The sequence below is a fragment of the Phalacrocorax carbo genome, chromosome 12 (genome assembly GCF_963921805.1).
Source record: "Phalacrocorax carbo chromosome 12, bPhaCar2.1, whole genome shotgun sequence".
NCBI lineage: Eukaryota > Metazoa > Chordata > Aves > Suliformes > Phalacrocoracidae > Phalacrocorax > Phalacrocorax carbo.
The window spans coordinates 12,218,461-12,236,996 of NC_087524.1; the positions used below are offsets into that span (position 1 = coordinate 12,218,461).

At 38.2% G+C, this 18,536-nt stretch overlaps 1 protein-coding gene across 6 annotated transcripts in view; it reads left to right on the plus strand.

Moving 5' to 3' along the window:
* The window catches only part of SHOC2 (SHOC2 leucine rich repeat scaffold protein), a 70,665-nt gene that overhangs the window by 40,906 nt on the left and 11,223 nt on the right, over positions 1 to 18,536 (plus strand). For all 6 annotated transcript variants that reach the window (XM_064464137.1, XM_064464139.1, XM_064464138.1 and 3 more), the window contains exons 3-4: positions 2,259 to 2,396; positions 15,100 to 15,230. In XM_064464137.1, the coding sequence (XP_064320207.1) occupies positions 2,259 to 2,396; positions 15,100 to 15,230 (269 nt within the window). The remainder of the gene's footprint in view (positions 1 to 2,258; positions 2,397 to 15,099; positions 15,231 to 18,536) is intronic.

The following is an 18,536-nucleotide window of genomic DNA, read 5'->3' on the forward strand; positions in this document are numbered from 1 at the left end:
TTCACTGTACTTCATGATAGGGCTTTAACTTTTGCTTGATTTCTGTTCTAAAGTCTAAACTTTGGGCAGTCGTCAATCTATCTTAATGTTCAAAATTTTTATGAACTGTTTACCAGTGTTGCCTTTTAAAATAATGCATGTATATTTAATATAACGAGTATGGCTATCCAAATTAAACCGAAGTGTTGGCTTGCCCTTAATTGTCTGTATAAACATCGGCATATCTTGTCTTTTTTTTCCCCTCCCCAGAATTAGCTAGTTAGATGTTTGTTTCAAACACATAGCTTGCTGTTGTCAACGTTTTCAGCAGGTGCAAAAATGAAGTGTAGCAAATGTTGCTGCAAAAACCCAAGTCTGTCTTCAACTTCAGCAGATGTAGAGTGGGAAGAGTCAAGTAAATGAGAAATCAGTGTGATGAAATGCAATTTATGCCATATTTCAAACTTGACATCATTGGTTTAGGTCTGAAGTGAAAACAAATGAAAACAGCAATCATGAAGTGAAAAATACTGCCCCAAAGTATGTGAAGGTTCTTGAGTTATCTTGCTAAAGATTTGTGGGGCTTGTTCTTTGTTTAAAGGGAGGGATTTTGAAGTCGTCTTCATGCTTTTCTTCCTCCTGTTGCCTTCTACGCTTTGCCCACTTGTTTTCATGAATAACAAAAAGATGCTCCTACCACAGAATATTAACTCTTGCTCAATTTTGTTTTAAATTTGCTTTCTTCTGCATATTAATGCGATAGAAATGTGTGGTTTATGCAGTACTGGATACAGCAGGTTTGGCTGTTGACTCTGGTTGCCTGGAATACACTAGAATGCTGACTTGAGAGGGAACACACACAGAGTGATGAAGGACCTGCTTAAGCACCACCTTTACATTTCCATCTGCCTAGTTTCTAGAAAAACGTCCCAATTTGGGTTAATAAATGCGGGAAATAAGATCAGTTGTATGTTAACAACCTAAGGAAAATGGAATAATGAAGCTATTGGGGTTGGTGCTTTTGTGTTTTTTGCTGGCCTTTCACTACTGTTTTACGCTATGTAGTAAGTGTGGCTACATGACACCCGCAACTCAATACAGAGTTTGAATTCACAAATATTTTATGATTTATTGAATCACCATTTGATTATCTGCTGATCTAATGGGTAGACGCTACACGCCAGAACTTGCCCGAGTTAGTCCTGCAGGCTGGTGGGAAAATCCTTAAAGGATTGTGTCAAAGATCCAACACTGAAGTTTAAAAATAGACATTTGCTCCTCAAAAGGAATTTGCTACTCTTCTAAATTTGTTACTCACTGAGTCATGCTCTTATACACAAATACAGCGACCTCATCTTTACTGGGTAGAGTTGAAGCTGTTCAAATAATTTGTATTAATCTCACCTTCATCAGATGCAAAAAATGTGAACGCATACACCTGTATTCATGCACACAGGTGGTTGGTTTTTTTTTAAACCCAGTAAGCTATTGCTCAGAACATGGTATGTTTGTCATTAAAATAGGTGAAACTACTGTATGTAGAGAGTTGTGCCTAGATGTACTTTTAAATTAATGTGTAAATGTGAGGAATGAAGCAGCAGTGTAAAGCAGTTCTACACTCTAAGCAAATCCAATCTTTTTTTAAGGCTTAATAGTTAAGCCTTTTATTTCAAACTTTTATTTGCTGTAGCTCTGCTTGCATATATAAAATATTATACTTTGTAAATAAGTAAACTGTAAACCTATTTACACCTATCATATGTTGCCTCTTTTGCAATGACTAAAAATGATTTAAAGTAGCACTCAGGACTTCAGGTGGATCATCTAGGTTGTCAGCCAAATAACTTTCATGTCTCTTAATTGTTGATTTTGTGCCTGAAAGTAATTCATGGTATAAAAAGATATCTCAATTTCTCAAAATTCAGTACAGTTCACTTACTCTGTGATGTTTTAAATGTCTACTCATCTTGAAACAAGTGTGAGGTATAGGGTTTGTACTTATGTTCCACAGCTTGAACTGTCAGAAGAAAATCAATACATAAGATTTCTTCAGAGAATCGATAAAAGCTTTAGCTGAGTTTTCCAAAATTGTTGATCAGGTTTTAGATCCAACTGATTAAATGATGATCCTGTAAGGCCTTATTTTATGTGTATAACTTTATGGTGGCAATAGCTTTTTTCAGATTATCCCCAAATCTGTCTGATTCTCTGTGTGGAAGTCATTGTCTAGAGCTGTATATTAAAGAACTTGATGTTTTGGTTTTCTTGTGTGCTTTTAGGTGAGTTGTGTAACCTCACAACGCTGGATGTAGCGCACAATCAGCTTGAACATCTTCCAGAAGAGATTGGAAGCTGCACACAGATCACCAACCTTGACTTGCAGCACAATGAGCTTTTGGACCTGCCAGAAACCATAGGTATGTGAAGAGGCTGGAGAAGAGAAAATAAATCACAAAACAAATTTAAGAATGGGTATTTGGTCAGTGACCATAGAATGACTGGTGTTCAGCTCAAGGCAGCTTCACGCTTGAGATTAAAAGCAAGGTGTGCGTTACCTTAATTCAGAGCTAGAAACTACATTTATATTGTTAAATCTAGCTGTGCTGCAGAATGCAGCGTCATCTAAGAATGACAGTTACAAGGAAAAAATCCATCACTTCTAACTCTGATTTAATGTGTTCTGTGGTTATGAGTAAATGTCTACAGCTTGTCTGTCCATTCTGTAACAAGACCGAGTGTATAAAGAAATAAAAGACTAAAAGACTTGAAGTGTAATACTTTGCAGATAGTTTTAACTAATATCTTTGGCTACAGAAAAACGGAACTAAAACCATAAATGTTTTAAATGAATTATGTATATTTTATGTTCCTTGGTAGAACAACTGAAAAAACCTTCCAAGTCCATGAAGTTGTTATGCCCTAATGCAATAAAATACAGAGGGTTTCCAACTTAGATTGGGAATAACGGACTGAAATAAACACTGTCCTGGATGGTTTCAGAATCTCATATAGAATGCAAAAACAAAATATGACTTTTCCTATTTAACTAAATCAGTTTTAAACAGATGGCAGAAAAAGGTGCATGCTGTGATTTTAAAAAAGACAAAAAACAAGGTAATAATGATTTTAAGCTTGCTTTTGTCACCAGAACATACTCAGAAGAATTAACACTGTCACTTAAACTATTTAATGTTGAATGCTTTGTTAATGTACTTTAATGCATAGTAAAGTGAATGAGCAGAAGAGTGAGGAACCACTTAACACTCCAGCTTTTCTTCTAGCAGCAAATTGTTGAGTGTGGAGTTACTTTTTGTTTAGAAAGTTTGACCTGAACAGAGTTTACACTGATGAAGTATCCACTGTAGCTAAACTTCCTTCCTGGATTGATAGTATTTTTAAACTCTGGAGATCCCATTCCATGTGGAATTTGCATCTAACTTACACAATTCATAAGCACAACCTTTATTTTTGTAGCTATTTTGTAAATCTTACTGAAAGTTCTTTTACATAAAATTTACGTGTAGTGTACATGTCATATTTAGGAAGTGAGTTCTCTGATAACTGCGAACCATGGGAAAAATTGTATAAGCAAGTGTGAGATTTCCATTGTCAGGGCTTATAGACCACTATTGCTGATTCTTGTGCAGAATAGTAGTATGATTTACTGAGCTGTTTAGTGACTGGCAGTCACTGAGCTTCTTAGAGGACCACAGAAATCTTACTTATAACATGCTGCAAGACTGCTTACAGGGAAAGGTGTTTGGGGAGGAGAGGCATAAAGTTACTTAGGCAGTTAAGTCATTTGTGATACATAGGAAACTGCTGACTCTGCAATCAAGATTATTTGGACTCATCTGTTTCTTCAGAAAGTTATTGTAAGCTTAGGTGGTTTCTACTGAGTCAGGTTCATATCTGGTTGGACTGGATTTCTGCCTATTTTCTTTGTTTTGTTTTTCCATTGCATTGTCTTCATAGTGTTTTGAAGTTACTTATTTTGAAATGTATATAGCTGTCTGTTTACATGCATATCTGGGCTGAATATCAATGCTGTATAGCTCAAACCACCAAAGACAGATGAATAATGGTAAGAGACAGCAGGGTGCTGTTGTCTTTAACCTTCTGCTGGTTCAGTTTTACCTCCACTGGAAAATACCGGTTGTTTGTATTGACCAGTGTGTAGTAGCTGAGCATTTCTGTTTAGAGTAAAAAATTTAAAATAGGAGACAGTATTTGTGCCACATATAGTTCACAGACAACCAGAACTGAATACTGAAGGGAAAAACTTTAAACTCCAGCTTAAATGATAACGATCAACCTACATTTATGCGTGTTACAGAAAAGGCAGTCGTAGCCAGTTCAGCAACATTGGCTTTATTTCTTAGTCATCACAGTTTTGGTTCAACATTAAAGCAAGTTGTGGCTTGATTTTTTTTGATTACAGCTTGCTTTGTGGTTAGGATTGTTCAGCAAGAGACTTTGAGTACTGAGAAAAACCCAGCGAGTAAATGGCGCGTGGCTGCCTGGTGTGCGTCGCTCGGCGCGGCCGCGGGGCGACGGCCTTTCCAGCCTCTCCATCTCCTACTCCAGTTTCTGTCTCTTCCCTGCTCGTGATTATCTACCTGGTGTTTGGCACAACTGGCTTCTCTTGCAACATTCACACGTTGCCCGGTTTCAGTATGCTTTATATATAAGTGCTGTTAATGCTTCCTCAGTTCTGCCAAACTGGGGTGGGGGTTGCAGACCGGGTACAAAAAAGACCAAGCACATTTGCTCGTTATAAATATTTAATGTACTATGAGTGTCCTGTTGTGGAACAGACTTTCCATTACTGCCAGGTCTGTCCCCTCCTCCCCCACCCTTTTGATGGAGGTCTCTTTTTTTTTTTTTTTTTTTTCCTTGAGAGGAATGTTTTTGTCAAGCTGCTTTGAAAAGCAAACAGCCCCCTTCCTTTTCTGTTTCGTCATCTCATTAAAAAAGACAGACACCCCTGGCGAATACCCCCCTCGCCCCCCCGCCCCCCCCCCCCCAAAAAAACCCAAAAAACAAACCCAAACAACAAACAAACAACAAAAACAACAAATCACAGAACAAAACCAAACCCAACAAACAACCAACCCTAGCTATATGTTTATTAAATTCACTGCTGGACTATCTAACCAAGTCTTGGTTTTACCACAGAAAGATTTCTGATTCTGCTAATTTTTTTTTTAAAAAGAGGGAAAAAAAGCAAAAAAAAAAAAGCAAGCTTGTTTTCTAACTAACAGTACTGGCCTGAAATGTGCCGGAGCTGTGAGGAAGGGATGTTGGAGGGTGACATGCAGGGGAGTGGCAGGGAAGGGATTATGCATCAGCAACGGTTACAGAGGTAGCAGAGCCAATATACCCACTCTGTAAAAATACAAAGTTCTTGTTTCAACTAACACTGTATAAGCATGCTTTCGTGCAGTAACAAATGTCGATTTTAGATATTAGTTGTCAGGAAGTGACCTAATGTCTTGCTTTATAGATATTGGGTTAATACATTCATATCTGTATTTCTGTTGATTGAAAATTGTAAAGTACTTTGTATATTAGATCACTTCCTGTAAGAAAAATGAGCTTTGTGGAACAGCTTAGCACATTCCAAGAGTCTCAAGTCTAGAATCAAAATTATAGTGGGATCTTAGCTGCTTCATGTTTTAATTGCATATTTGGCCCCCCACCCACATGGGTGGGTTTTTTTTGGGCGTGGGGATAGGATGGGGGGTGGACTTATGATTTACTTTTATTCACACATGTCTTATCTCTATATTCTTAGCTGGCACACTAGTATATCCAAAAGATACATAAAAGAAGGTGATGAACACACAGTTTATATTAAAATTAATAATTGGACTTTTGAGACAGGGAAAGCAAATTTTGGGTGGAGTAGTGCTTCTTTGGATTACAAGATAGCTTAGAAAATTTTGTGCTGTGAATACCACATTGTGAGTGTTCCTTCTTTGAACTTTTAATTTTAGCATTCTGTACAAATGTGTTCACAATTTCATATTTAAAAGCACAGAAGCGCTTATTTGAGAGATTCAACAGAAACAGGATTACAGCTTTTAAAAAATACAATTCTTCATCTGTTTTGTAATTTTCTAGTTTTGTGTATTTACGTGTGCAGTTTTATTATAGTCAAATGTGCAGCATTCATGGACATTTAAGGCAACAGACATTTTAATAAGAAAAAGAATAGTCAGTTGTAAATGTTCCAAAATGATGCTTTAAAAGCACAAAAAATTCTGTCACTGGACACACTTTCCAGTGTCTGACATGGCACTGTTCCTAAGAGACGGTTAGGAAAACGAGAGACATATTCAAAGCCCTGCAGTGTATGCCCGCCCTTCGCTGCGACACACGAGCTCAGAAGCTGAAATCACAACTCCCGTGAAAACAAATATTATATGGCGTAGCTTTGCCAGTTGTGCTATGAACTAGGCTTCTAACCCATTTAGCCCTAGTGTGCCTTTGAGAGCACTGTTGTGCTTTCAGAAACATATGGCTGGTAAAACATGAAGCATCGTGACCAGACCCAGGCGTATATAATTGGTACAGCTCTGATTATACAAATTGTGGTTGAGAACTTTGTCCCTCGAAGTCCTAGTGAAGGTATTTCTATAGAAAAGTGGAACTACTTTAAAATGGTATTTTAAGTTTAGCAGGCTTAGCAAAAACTGGAGAAGTCTTATTCTGAAACATGACAAATGTGCTGGTCCTGATGAGTCCCAGCAGAGCACCTGCAGCTCCCTCGGTGCTCAGGGGTAATGTCCATACATGACTGATGGGTTTGACGTGACTAATTACTTGCAACTGATGGAGCTTCAGCTTTGATGGCAACATTCGTATTCTTAAAATTTAAGCACATGACCTAGTTCTTTGGTCTGTGAGCATTCAGTACTTCGCAGGATCAAGCCCGTTTCTGTAGGCTCACATTGGGAGATCTGATCAACGTTCAGTGCTTTGTCTAAGGTTTTGTTCTTGCACTGTGCTGTTAATGAAACATTTAGTTATTTGCTAGTATAGGGCAATCACAATAAGCTTGACCTTTGTCTGGTGGAAAGTGGTGGCTCCCACTCTTCTACTCTCATTTTTGGGTTATTATAAGCCTTTGCTAGTTATCATGGTGGTCTTAAAAGGGAATGAAGCTTCTGGTTCTTGTTGGCTTCAATTCTAGACTTAGTAAATGTATAGCAGTGAAATTGGATAGAAAATAGTGAGTGGCAGGAGAGGGTAAGTGGGAACTGACTGCTTCCAATGGCAGAACAGAAGGGATGAAGCAAAGCTGTGAGGTGTCAATGTCAAACCAGTTAAAAGCAGACTGTACCACATGCAATGGGTAGGGAGCTCTTGGGTGCTGGTGTTCGCACAGGTTGTGTAGATGCTAAAAGCTCCCAGGGCAACGTGACGATTATGCAGAATTAAAATATATCAGCTACTGCTAAATTCAGGAAGTCATTGAGCCACACACTGACTCTTCCCCCAGCTCTTGGGGAAATTTCAGGGTGTGCTTTCCTTTTTCTTAGGTTATTCTCTTGGTATCTGCTATTGGGCATTTTTTTTCCCTGAGAGAAAATACAGGTGGATCTCTGGCCTGAATGCAATAATTCCCACATTCCTTAATTAGCTGAAATTATAAACGTATATTCATGTGTTATACATTTTATGTGTTTAGTCCATATAGTGGGGCAGACTTAAATTAAACACATCTATCACTTAGGAAAGGTTAATGTATTTTTCTGCATTGCCAGTTAGGTATAAACTGCTCTTCAATGTGATTTACATTTATATAAATCTTTAATTTCATAGATAGGTTTTAAATAGTCAGTTGAAAAGGCAAATAAGACTACCAATGAAAAATTAAATGAAATAAATTTCAGTAGTTTTGTGTTATGTATGAAGTATGAATTGAGTAAAATGCAACACTTTAATTGATAGCCCAAAATAAGTCCCAGCTGTTGCTTTTGACTGGTGCAATGTGAAGTGTTTTTGTATTTTTGTGTCATTTTCAGCTAATTATAACTTCCCTTTCTTGTTTTAATAAATAAATCTCCAATGCAAGCCCGATATAGTTAAATACATATGTTCTGTTTGTCTGTAAAAAGCTAGCTTCTGTTGGCTTATGAATTCTGAGTTTATTGATCTGCTGTGTATTTATGAAAATAATTTTTATTTTGGTTGGATATTCTTCCTGGTAAGACTAGGATGGGGACAGTTTATTTTAGTGAGTGTACACAGCATCATACAGTAATGAGATGCGGAGACTGATGTGTACAGATATAACTGCAGCTCAGCATTTTCAGAATGATTTGTATACTGCAGAAAGAAAAAGCCCATAATCTTATTTTCTTTATGTAAGAAGCAGGCACGAGGGAAGAGTGATTCAAAGGAACACATCAGAATCAAGGCAAGCAGGTCTATTAGTTCCATGCATTTTGATGAATGCATGTTAAATGAAATCGAACTTTCATGGCATAGTTTCAGAAACATGTCACTAAGAGTTTGTGCTCCGTAGCCCTTAGGCAGGTGTTGTGTGTGGTGCATGTCAGATGCTTGAGCCTCTGTTAGTTGAGTTCTGCCAGCGTCTTGTGTGCATCTTTCACATGTATGCAGTCGGCAACGATTGTGGTCTTGAATCAGAGTTGAAAAGTAGCTGCTGGCACGGTCGTGCCTTAGCCTTAGTTTTGAAATAATGAGGGAAAAACCTGCCTCTGGTTGATACTGCTAGACTGAAAATAGAGAGAATCTCTTCACTCTCTTCAAATGGCATTTAAAGCAGTAAGGGTGGTAGACATTAATTTTAAATTTATGTTAAATAGCTTTCTAATAGATAACATCTTTTATGAGAATTCCTAGATTTTGTGTAAGGAGGATAATACACTTTGGTTTGAGAAGGACAAAAAATTATGGACCCTGCTGCCCTTGTAATTTGTGAGTCTGAATCTGCCTCCTACACTGGCCTGATATATCAGGAGGGATTGGTGGCTGGAAAGAAAAATTAAAATACGCTAAAAACCCCTTTGCTGTTAAACCAGTAAAATCCAGAGTTCATAAGTCAAGCTTTGTGTCGTGTTTAACTATACCTTTGTATTTGGAAGAGAATAATTACATTTCATGCTTTGGCTTTGGTAGTTGGTAGCAATGATCAGGAGGGGTTCTCTTATCTTCTACATTTTCCCTGAGTGGCTGCCCTCCCACCCCCATCACCTTTCTGTCCCCATTCCCAATTTTTCTGAAACATCAGCCTTTAGCCAGAGCATATTAAACATGAGGGATGTTCCAGCCCTTCAAGTTTTAGAAAAGATTTGACCTCTCTCGGGGTGATTGATTGGTGACACAAGTTTATATTCATACAAATCTATAGGCTTTGGTTTAGGAAGGAATTGCTCCCAGGTCAGATGAGTGATGGCTGTGGGATTTTGCTCTGCTTTCCTCTGCAACATGCTTACTGAGATCACCTTCAGGATGTCTTGCTGGACCAGTCAATTTGCACTGTCACCGTGTTGGACATTGGCAGACATCGTCTTAGCTTGTGGAATGCAACTGAAGGTTAAAACGGTTTATCTGAAGCCTTTCGTTTTACTCTACAGCTATCAGGGGAAATGGTTTGCTTTCTGACAAGAGATTAGATTAAACATGCCAACAGCTCCTTTCACCTAAAAATCTGTGAAACTGTTCAACAATGGTCATGGAGTATGGCCGACATCTGGAAAAACTAATATATAGTAAGTACAAAGTGCGGTTGGGCACCTTCTGACTTATGGCTATTTTTGGCTGGGATATTTTGAAAATAGGATATATTGAAATATTTGAACGCAGTGTTCAATCTCTATGCATAGTTGGCCATCTCTAGCTTGTCCAGTCTCTCCTATACCGTTTTCAACTCTTGAGGCCCTTAGGGCCCACCGGCTTTGTAACGTACTCATTGAACCTCTTCTGGCTTTTTTTCCCCCTATTATCTTATTTGTTGTTCTCACTACAAGATTCATGTGATGTGGTCTATTAAGCTTAATTCATGGTTGTTTTTTTTAAAGTGATATCAAGTTTAATTTTTTTTTTTTAGTTTTTTAATTAGCTTTGAATGTACCTCTTGCTTCTATTTGTTAAAAATGGCATCTGGTACTTTTTGTAGGCAAACCGGCAATTTGTTTCTTAGAAGAAGATCCCGTAGTGAATTAAGTGAACTGCACTCTATGATGTAATGTGGTCATGTAAAACGTTCTTTAATAGGTGGCTACTCATTGTGTGCAAAGCGTAGTCAAATCAAATTCTAAGAATATTTATAGAAGTTAGATCATCAGAATTACTTAATAGTGCCATGCTTTTTGTAGCAAGTTCTTGCAATTACCTATTGCGTGCTGAGGTTCATGTATACTTTTGATTACAATCTTACGGGTTTTTCATGTGCACAGCTCTTGTAGGTCCAATTTGTGTTTTCAGCATTATCTGCAGAAGAGTTTTCTCTAGTGATCAGATTTTAAATTGATCTGGTGCTTCTGGTTTATTTAGGAAACAGCAACTGATCCTGATAGCAAACTAGCTTGATGAACTAAGTTATGTAAAACAGACTAATTATTCCTTCTTTTAGTAATGATGCAGTAATATTTTGCACTAAGTAATGACCCTTCATCTAAGGATAGGGAATCTGAAGGATTATTTTAAGTAAGGGAGGGAAAGGAAAGAGGTATGGTAAATCTCAGGAGAGCATTCTTCAGTCCCTTTAGAAAGCCCTGGTAGGACTTTGATTTAGGAGTTTGGATTTCTTTATATTATTCAACAGACCAGACCCTGTTTCTCTTGATTTCGAAATACTTGAGAGATGTTTTGCTTCTACTTGGAGAACCACTTCAAGTGGTCTTTCTAAAAAGTGTGTGTCTGTAAACATGGTTTTCTGCTTTATTTCCAGTCTTCCCTTCATTTTGGGATTGGCAAGCACCTGTTTTCTTTGACTAATATTTTTAAGGTACCTTTAATAAAGAATGTAATATAAACCATCTATTTAGAGTCCCTTTTATAGTAACAGTTTAATGTTTCTGGATTTGCATGCTTCCAAGTAATTTTTAATTCATTTCTGTGTAAATTAAACAGCTAACCCTGAGAGAGACATGCAGTCTCTCCAGTGAAGTGATTATAAATTGTGCACTTAGTGCTTCAAACCTGAGAGCTGGGCAAAGTGGAACCCACTGATGGGCGTTAGTATGCTTTGCTGGTGAGAAAATGTACCTGAAACAAGGTGGCTGTGTGAAACCTGATACCAAGAGTGACTTGAATTATGCCAGAAGTTGAACTAAAACAATTTTGCAGTGACTTTCTTAGGCCTGGGATAACTTCAGGGGTTAGTCAGGCTTCAGTATAGTATTTTTAGAAGTACCGATGGATGGGGCAGTTATGTTTACATGTTTTTTTTGTAATGGGTTCCCTTAGAAAACAAGTTGGAAGGGGTTTTGCTTGTTGCTTTTCCTGCTAGTAGCTGCTTTTCAGTTGTGGTTATCAAACTGTCATGTTCATGAACATCTAGTGCTGCATTTTCTGAGTCACTCTACCTGCGAGGGGCTGTTTTAGAGGAACCACTGAGGTACGGTTTCAGTGACAAAAGTACAACCACAAATGATCAACAAATGGCTGTCTGACTGAGTTATCTCAATCAGTTGTTACGTTCCTTACCTTATTTTTAAGACTTAACCGTGCCAGCGGCATACCTAATACGGTACCATCTCAGAAGCCAGTAGCTGAACTGGAGAAAGTGGAGGTGGGTGCAGGCACTGTAAAGCAACTCAGAATATGAGTATCAGCTGCGTAATGCTGGGCTTGGGGAGCTGTAAGCGGGATCATTTCTGTCTATGCAGTGCATAAGGTTTGCTGTTTAGCAACTTGTAACAATTTCTGTTATAAACCAGAGTTCGTCACTTGGTGATCAGAGAGACGGCGAGGGGGCCCGAGCGTGTTAGCCAGCTGTCCAGTGGTTGGTCCATGGACCACGGGGGCAAATATTAACATCATTGTACTGGATATTAAATGCGACCTTCCTAATTTTTAAAACTCTGGGCATTCCTTTAAAGACAAACAAACAAACCCAGTAAGTTTTAACACGCTGAGCAGAGGGAAGTGCTGTAAGGATCATTGTATTTTGTGAAGAGGAGTCTGAGCTCTGGCTTCTCTAGCATGTGAAGATAAAAGCTGGTCAAGGTTTCTCACCGCAATACATCCACAATGAGGTGTGAATATGAATTCTGATGAGGATGAAAAGATATCAGAGTCTCGTTGACACAGGACTAAATGGCAATAAATTGGCTATAAATACATTCTGGCTTGAAATGAGAAGGTGGCCCATACTGCTTGCATCTGCTGGGTGCAGGACAGCCTTTCCAGGAGGAGTGGGAGAGGTGCTACTGGAGAAGCACCAGCTGAAATGTTGCTGCTTTTGTTGCAGTTCTGAGGAATAACTCTATTTAGTGCTGTGGTGTGTAAAACACAGGGAATGTGGTACATGCAGGATGTGCCTTCTGTTATGCCTTTGCATACCTTTCCCGTGGAGGAGAAAGATAACTAATAGAGAAACAGTGATAAAGTTCTATTGAGAAAGCTACTTATGATAAGAAAAAAATTACTGGGAGTTGCTATTTATGCCTCCTTTCTGATAATGCGGTGAGGATAGCAAGCATGTGTGTGTCTCCTGGAAAATTATGGTAGAGTTTGACTCTCTCTAATGGCTGCCTTGTTTCATTTTTCTGAAATGCCGTGTTGCTGGTAGGAAGAGAGCCATATACATGCAACCTGTGCTCACAATCTGGGAATTGGCATAGCACCATTGCATTGCTAAGCAACAGTTGGCATCATGCTTTCTGCTAGAGCCGTTCCCTGTTTGTCCTCTTTGCCTGAAAAATCCAGATCAGTATCTAGCTCAAGGTTTAAGTTGTGAGAAAGACCAGTAGATTGATATCTTATTTTGTGTAAAGTTTGTCATTCGTTTTGTTAGTAGAGCATTAAATAACAATGCCGAGAAATGCAGTCAGGGTGTGCTTTGTTCGTCCCTAGAACAGCGAATCCTAATGATCTTGGTGCCTTGCAGTGGGATGCCTATCGTGTGAAGTGAGGCCAGTTTCCTACACAGCCGGCAATGCCAGATCTCACCAAATAGGGCATGAAATTGTTACATTATGTACAAATGGGCATCTTTATAGTAGTGGATTGTCAGCTCAGAGTAGGTCTTAATTTTCTCTTTAGTGTGTACGCACGCTATAGGATTTAATTTCAAAACATTAAGATTTGTGCACTGGAAAGCAATATTGATAGCCCTGGATTTTAAATGCCTTTTTTTTAAAGGGAGGACTTTCTTTGCTTCTTGTGCAAAAGCTAATTGTATACTTGCTCAGAAAGAAAGCCCTTAAAAAGTGTAAATAAAAATCCCAATGAGAGATACTACTAGTTAAGCAGCTCCAGGTGATTACCTGTTGTTTTAACTTTTGTTTCGTTATTGACAATACAAAGTAAAATTTGTTGATAAGCTCGTTAGCTAAATATCAGACATGGACTGAAAAGTCATCCTATTTTCTTGATTTGTAAGACCTGCATAATTTTTTGTTCTGTATTTTTGTTTTTGTGGGTTGGTTGTTTGGTGGGGTTTTTTACTCTCACTGCTCTTGTGACTCTCCATTTTAGTAGCTACAGTGAATCATACAACATTCCGAATTTCTAGTTTTTATTAGCTACGGTCCCAGCTACTCAGCGATGTAGGCTCATTCTTACAGTATATTTTGACCAAGTTGAAGGAAAAGGTGTTTTGCCACTTCCTTTGTTGAGACTTTTCCTCTGTCTAGCAGATCCTGTTATAGCACCTGTATTACTTTTCATTCTCCATTTCTTTTTGTTTTGTTTCATCCTTCGCTTCCAAGCGATTTCATACACTACATTTGCTTCTTCCTTTGTTGTGTTCCGATAACCTTTGTGTAAGTACATATGCACACATATTATTATATCCTTCATTTAATGAATAGTTAGACCATACATATTAATCTCCCTTCGTCTTTTAAAATTATTTCTGGTTATTCTTGCTGCTGTTTGTTACATCTTATGTTTCTTTCCTAATGTGTCTTTCTGGTCCTTCAACTTGCAGAACAAATGTATTGTTCCATGAGTGGTTGTAAACATGAGAGTAAAATAGCGAATATTTTGCAAGGAACTGATTGATTGTGTGAATCTCGTGTGCTAAAGCTCCACTGGTGCAATGTACTCGTATGCTCAGACACATTTTCGGATTGTAGGGATGGGCCAGAACTTTTCAGTGAGAGTCTAAATGCCCAATCACTGTATAGTTCAAAGATATCCTTAAGGAGTTTATTTTGGTCTTGAGGACTTGTTAGATGGTAAAGGTTGGAGCTAAAGGGAGCTTCAGATGGGAAATTTTCAAGTTGCAGGTTTCTCAAGAATATTTTTCCTGACAGAAATACATATCAACTGGGACTGTTGGCCCGGCAGTATTCAGTAAGATTTTTACATGAGCTATCATCCAGATCTTTGCAGATTTCCTCCAGACTTTTCCTTCAGTATCATTTGGAAAACTTGGAAGTGTTTTATGTGGTGTTTGGTTATTTATTTTTTTCCTATACTTTTTAAAGACACTGTTGCTTTTGGAGGGTGGTAAAGGGTTTTTTCCCCCCGTAGAGGAAATAGTTTTGCCAGGACCTGAACTGTGTGTTTTATGCCCAAGTTCTGGTGATATGAGTCATGGCATTGAATGATGCTATCTAGAATTTTTTTTTAAAAAATTATTTTGGGGACATCTGGAAAATTATAGAGTTCTTTAGTAGAAAGAACAGGATAGAAGGACTTCTACGATAGGACATAGGCCTTGCTTGCTTACTGTATCATGCACAACTTAAATAGCCAATATGCATACTGTACTTCTACTGTATGGTCAACTTCAGCACTGGAAAGCACAGTGTAATCTGTAAATCTCCAGCGTTGGGATGATAGCTCCATGTGACCATATGAAAAGTTTGAAGTGTAGAGTGTGAGACAACAGAAGAATCAGAAGTCAAACCTTGTTCTGTGCCTTTGTGTTAATCTAACGATATATTAATAACTGTTTCCTACCTGTAGGAAATCTCTCCAGTCTAAGTCGTCTTGGCCTGAGGTACAATAGGCTGTCAGCAATTCCGAAGTCTTTAGCAAAATGCAGTGAACTTGATGAACTTAACCTGGAGAACAACAACATTTCGACTTTACCAGAGGTGAGAATTAGAGGGAGTGGATTTTGGAGGGAATAATGTTGTAAGGCATCAGTGTTTTGTAGAGGGATTAGAACGTGTGAAATTACTTCATCTTGCATCACAACTCTGAGGAATACCCTTTGTTTTAATCCACATGTGTGTGAAATATTGCAATTCTGTATAGATTAGGTGTGTCTAACTAGTACAGAAGAACTGATGTCATACTTCAGTCAAATGTGGGAGCAACACATGAGATTGTTTGCTGTCCTGCCTCTCTAGAAAACCTTAAATAAGGAGTCCAGGTTCCCACTCTTCAAGCTAGATAAGAGCTTCTCAGTGTTTCTGTTTCATGGAGGTAGGGGAGAAGTAGAAAAATTAAGAGTGGGAGGCAAGAATGACCTTTAAGAGAGTTGTCACAGCTGTAAAGCTTGTCACAGCTACTTGGCCTCAGCATTCTTGTTTTAATATGGAAAAGCGTGCTGTTGACACCAATGAGATATCGTCTGGCAACTCATTGAGATACCTTCTGTCAGTTATGAAAGATAAAAATTTGCATAATTTTTCAGTTTGCAGTGACTTTCCGAGGATCATGGGAGAAAGAGGAAGAGAAATCTGGGTTTTTTTGTTTTCTTTTCAGAGTTGCTGCACTTGATTGTCTTAACCTTGGTCTCTGTTTCTTCAAGCTTAGTGTGCGACCAAGGAAAATGTCAATAGGGAGAAGTTCTGGAGCCACCTTGTCAGTCTCTTCAAGTAACACGTTCCCTGAAGCATGCTTTGCTAGCTCTGGGGTGGAGAGGCAGAAAGTCCTAGTCCCCTGTGCACCTCTCTGTTTTCCTGTACTCCTTCCCTAGAGTTCTCTGAAAGGTGCCCTGGTGGACTCCAGTTTCAGTCCTGGATAGCTACCGTAGTTTTGTTACAGAACGCTTCTTAAATATGGCTTTGATGTCTGCAGACTTGGAAACTGTTTCGACTGCTGGTTATACCTTTTATCCTGATTTCCTTTTCTTAGTTCCTTGAGACTGATTTATCAGGATAGGAGAGTGTGGGATGCTAGTAAACATCTGGAGAAAATGTTTGACTTGGAACATTAGTGCCTGGGCAGAATAGCTCCGATGACAGAAGATAAATCTGGTGTGATTGATTCTTACTTCGGATATTTCCTCCATTGCTTTAGTACTGTTTGGAGATGAAGGCTTCAGGACCCAACACAGAGTTCTATTTTGTTCTATTTTAATGAATGGCCCAAACTGCTTTCCTAAACTGTTTAAAAAAATAAAATGTGTAAATTATTAGTATCAAATAATGCAAAATGTATCTAAAGATACATAGAAGAAAAAAACAAAATGCATTTGGACTTAGGCAAAGTATTCATAGGAACAAAGTACAATAAGTAACTACTTTCAGGTAAATTTCTAAACTTGGCAATGATAGACTGAAAACAGAGAATTTAATAAATGTTTGGGTAAAACTATTGTTAAGAAAATGCTACTGACTGAAAGCCACCAGGCTGCTTTTAAGATGAGAGCTAAGGTAGCCCACCCCACTCAGACATGTTATAAAAGCAACTACAGTATAATTACAAAAAGCTAATGTGAGGGATGATTACTTGCTTTAAAATATGTTCAGTCATAATATGAAACTCTGCGACTGTGCTGCCTTCTTCACGTTTATTTGCCAACAATATGTTAACACTTAAGCGGCTACCTTGCAGAAATGTATATTTTATACTGTAATGTTTAAAGCAGAACATTCTGTGCTATAATACAAAGCACTGTATTTGCAGAAGAAACTTCTGAATTTCAAAGCATAGCTGAAGCTGCTGACACAATGCCTAATAAATATTTTATCTTAAAAGGATGGGCTGGGAGAAGGCAGCACTGTCACAGCTCCCATAGATATAAGAGCATTGTTCTCTTTGTACTGCCAAAGCTCTCTTGCTTCCCTTCAAATGTGTTTAATTACTCTAGGCTATTAGACTGTATTAGCTAACATAGTTTTAATATTTTTTTTGTATGGAAGCAGACTTCAAAAATGGCTTTTTGAAATGCCAAGATCCATTTGAAGCAATAAAGTGTGTTTGTAACAGAGCTCAGGGACTGCCTAACCCTAGGACGAAGAATATCTGTTAAAGTATGGCTAGAAGCAGTATTTCCTAATCAAAGATTATACTAGTTAATGATTAGGTTAGATTAACACTGATTTGAAGATCCATTATTTTATTTTTAGGGGGAAAATTGCTTCACTGATATTTGCCAAGATGCCCCCAGAATTGTATTTTAGTGCTTAAAGTTTTAGCCATGACATGTAGACAAGTCCCTATTTAATCCTGTTTTGTTTACAAAAATGTTAATAAACTATTTAGAAAAGTAGCCAAAGCTTTCCTGGTGAAAGAGCAAAACCATGTTCTTAAAGCTTTTTCTGTGAATATAGCACTGAAATTGCAATCCAGAAATACTGACATTAGGAATATGGTTGGAATAATTATCTTCTTACTGCTTGTTCCTGATTGCAGATGTTGCATTATTTATGGTATGTAATGCCATGCATAAATCTCCAATTTCTGTAATACTTAAGCAAATAGGGCTGAATTCAAGTTGGCATAGTAATAAGCAAAGGTGATGCTTCAGCAGTAATTTAGATCTCATTATTCATCCCCACAGTTCCAGCAACGTGCTTGGCACATAACTAACAGAGAAACCCTGAGATCCGCGCTGCTGAGATTGTAGAATCTAATTAGATTGTGAAGTGAAATGAGACTCTGGATTCAATGGGCAACTATTGCTATCCAGTTTAACTCCAGGCTTCTTGCTTTTTATTTCTTAAGGAGGGGGTGGGGAAGAAGTGGAGTAATAACTATTTAGGAATATTTTGAAAGCAGAAAGAAAATGGAACTTCTGAAACCTTACCTTCCCATTCTTTTCCTCTGTCCTGCCTGGTCGTCTGAAAGTGTTACAGCCTAAAAAGAAGCTTCTATCAGATGTGTTCACCTTATGGATTTTTATCATATTAATAAAGATTTGTACTGGAAGTATCAAACACCAGTTTAAAAAACAGTGCATGCAGTTGATAACTTCTTCGGGCCCTACTCTCACTGTGAGCAGGCATCAAAATTGAGTGAGCTGCAGTCGGGTGGCGTTGGCCGAAGCCGTGACCGCTGTTGAGGATGGACCTGCTGCTGCCGGCGCCTGCCAGCCACTGCCCCTGCGCTCTTCAGAGCAACCAAAGGCATAGCAATGCATTATTAAAAGAATCCCTTTTGGAGGAGAAAAGAGTTACAAAACCTTTAAAACCTGTGCTGTTAAATATGTTTGCCTTTTTTTTTCTTGT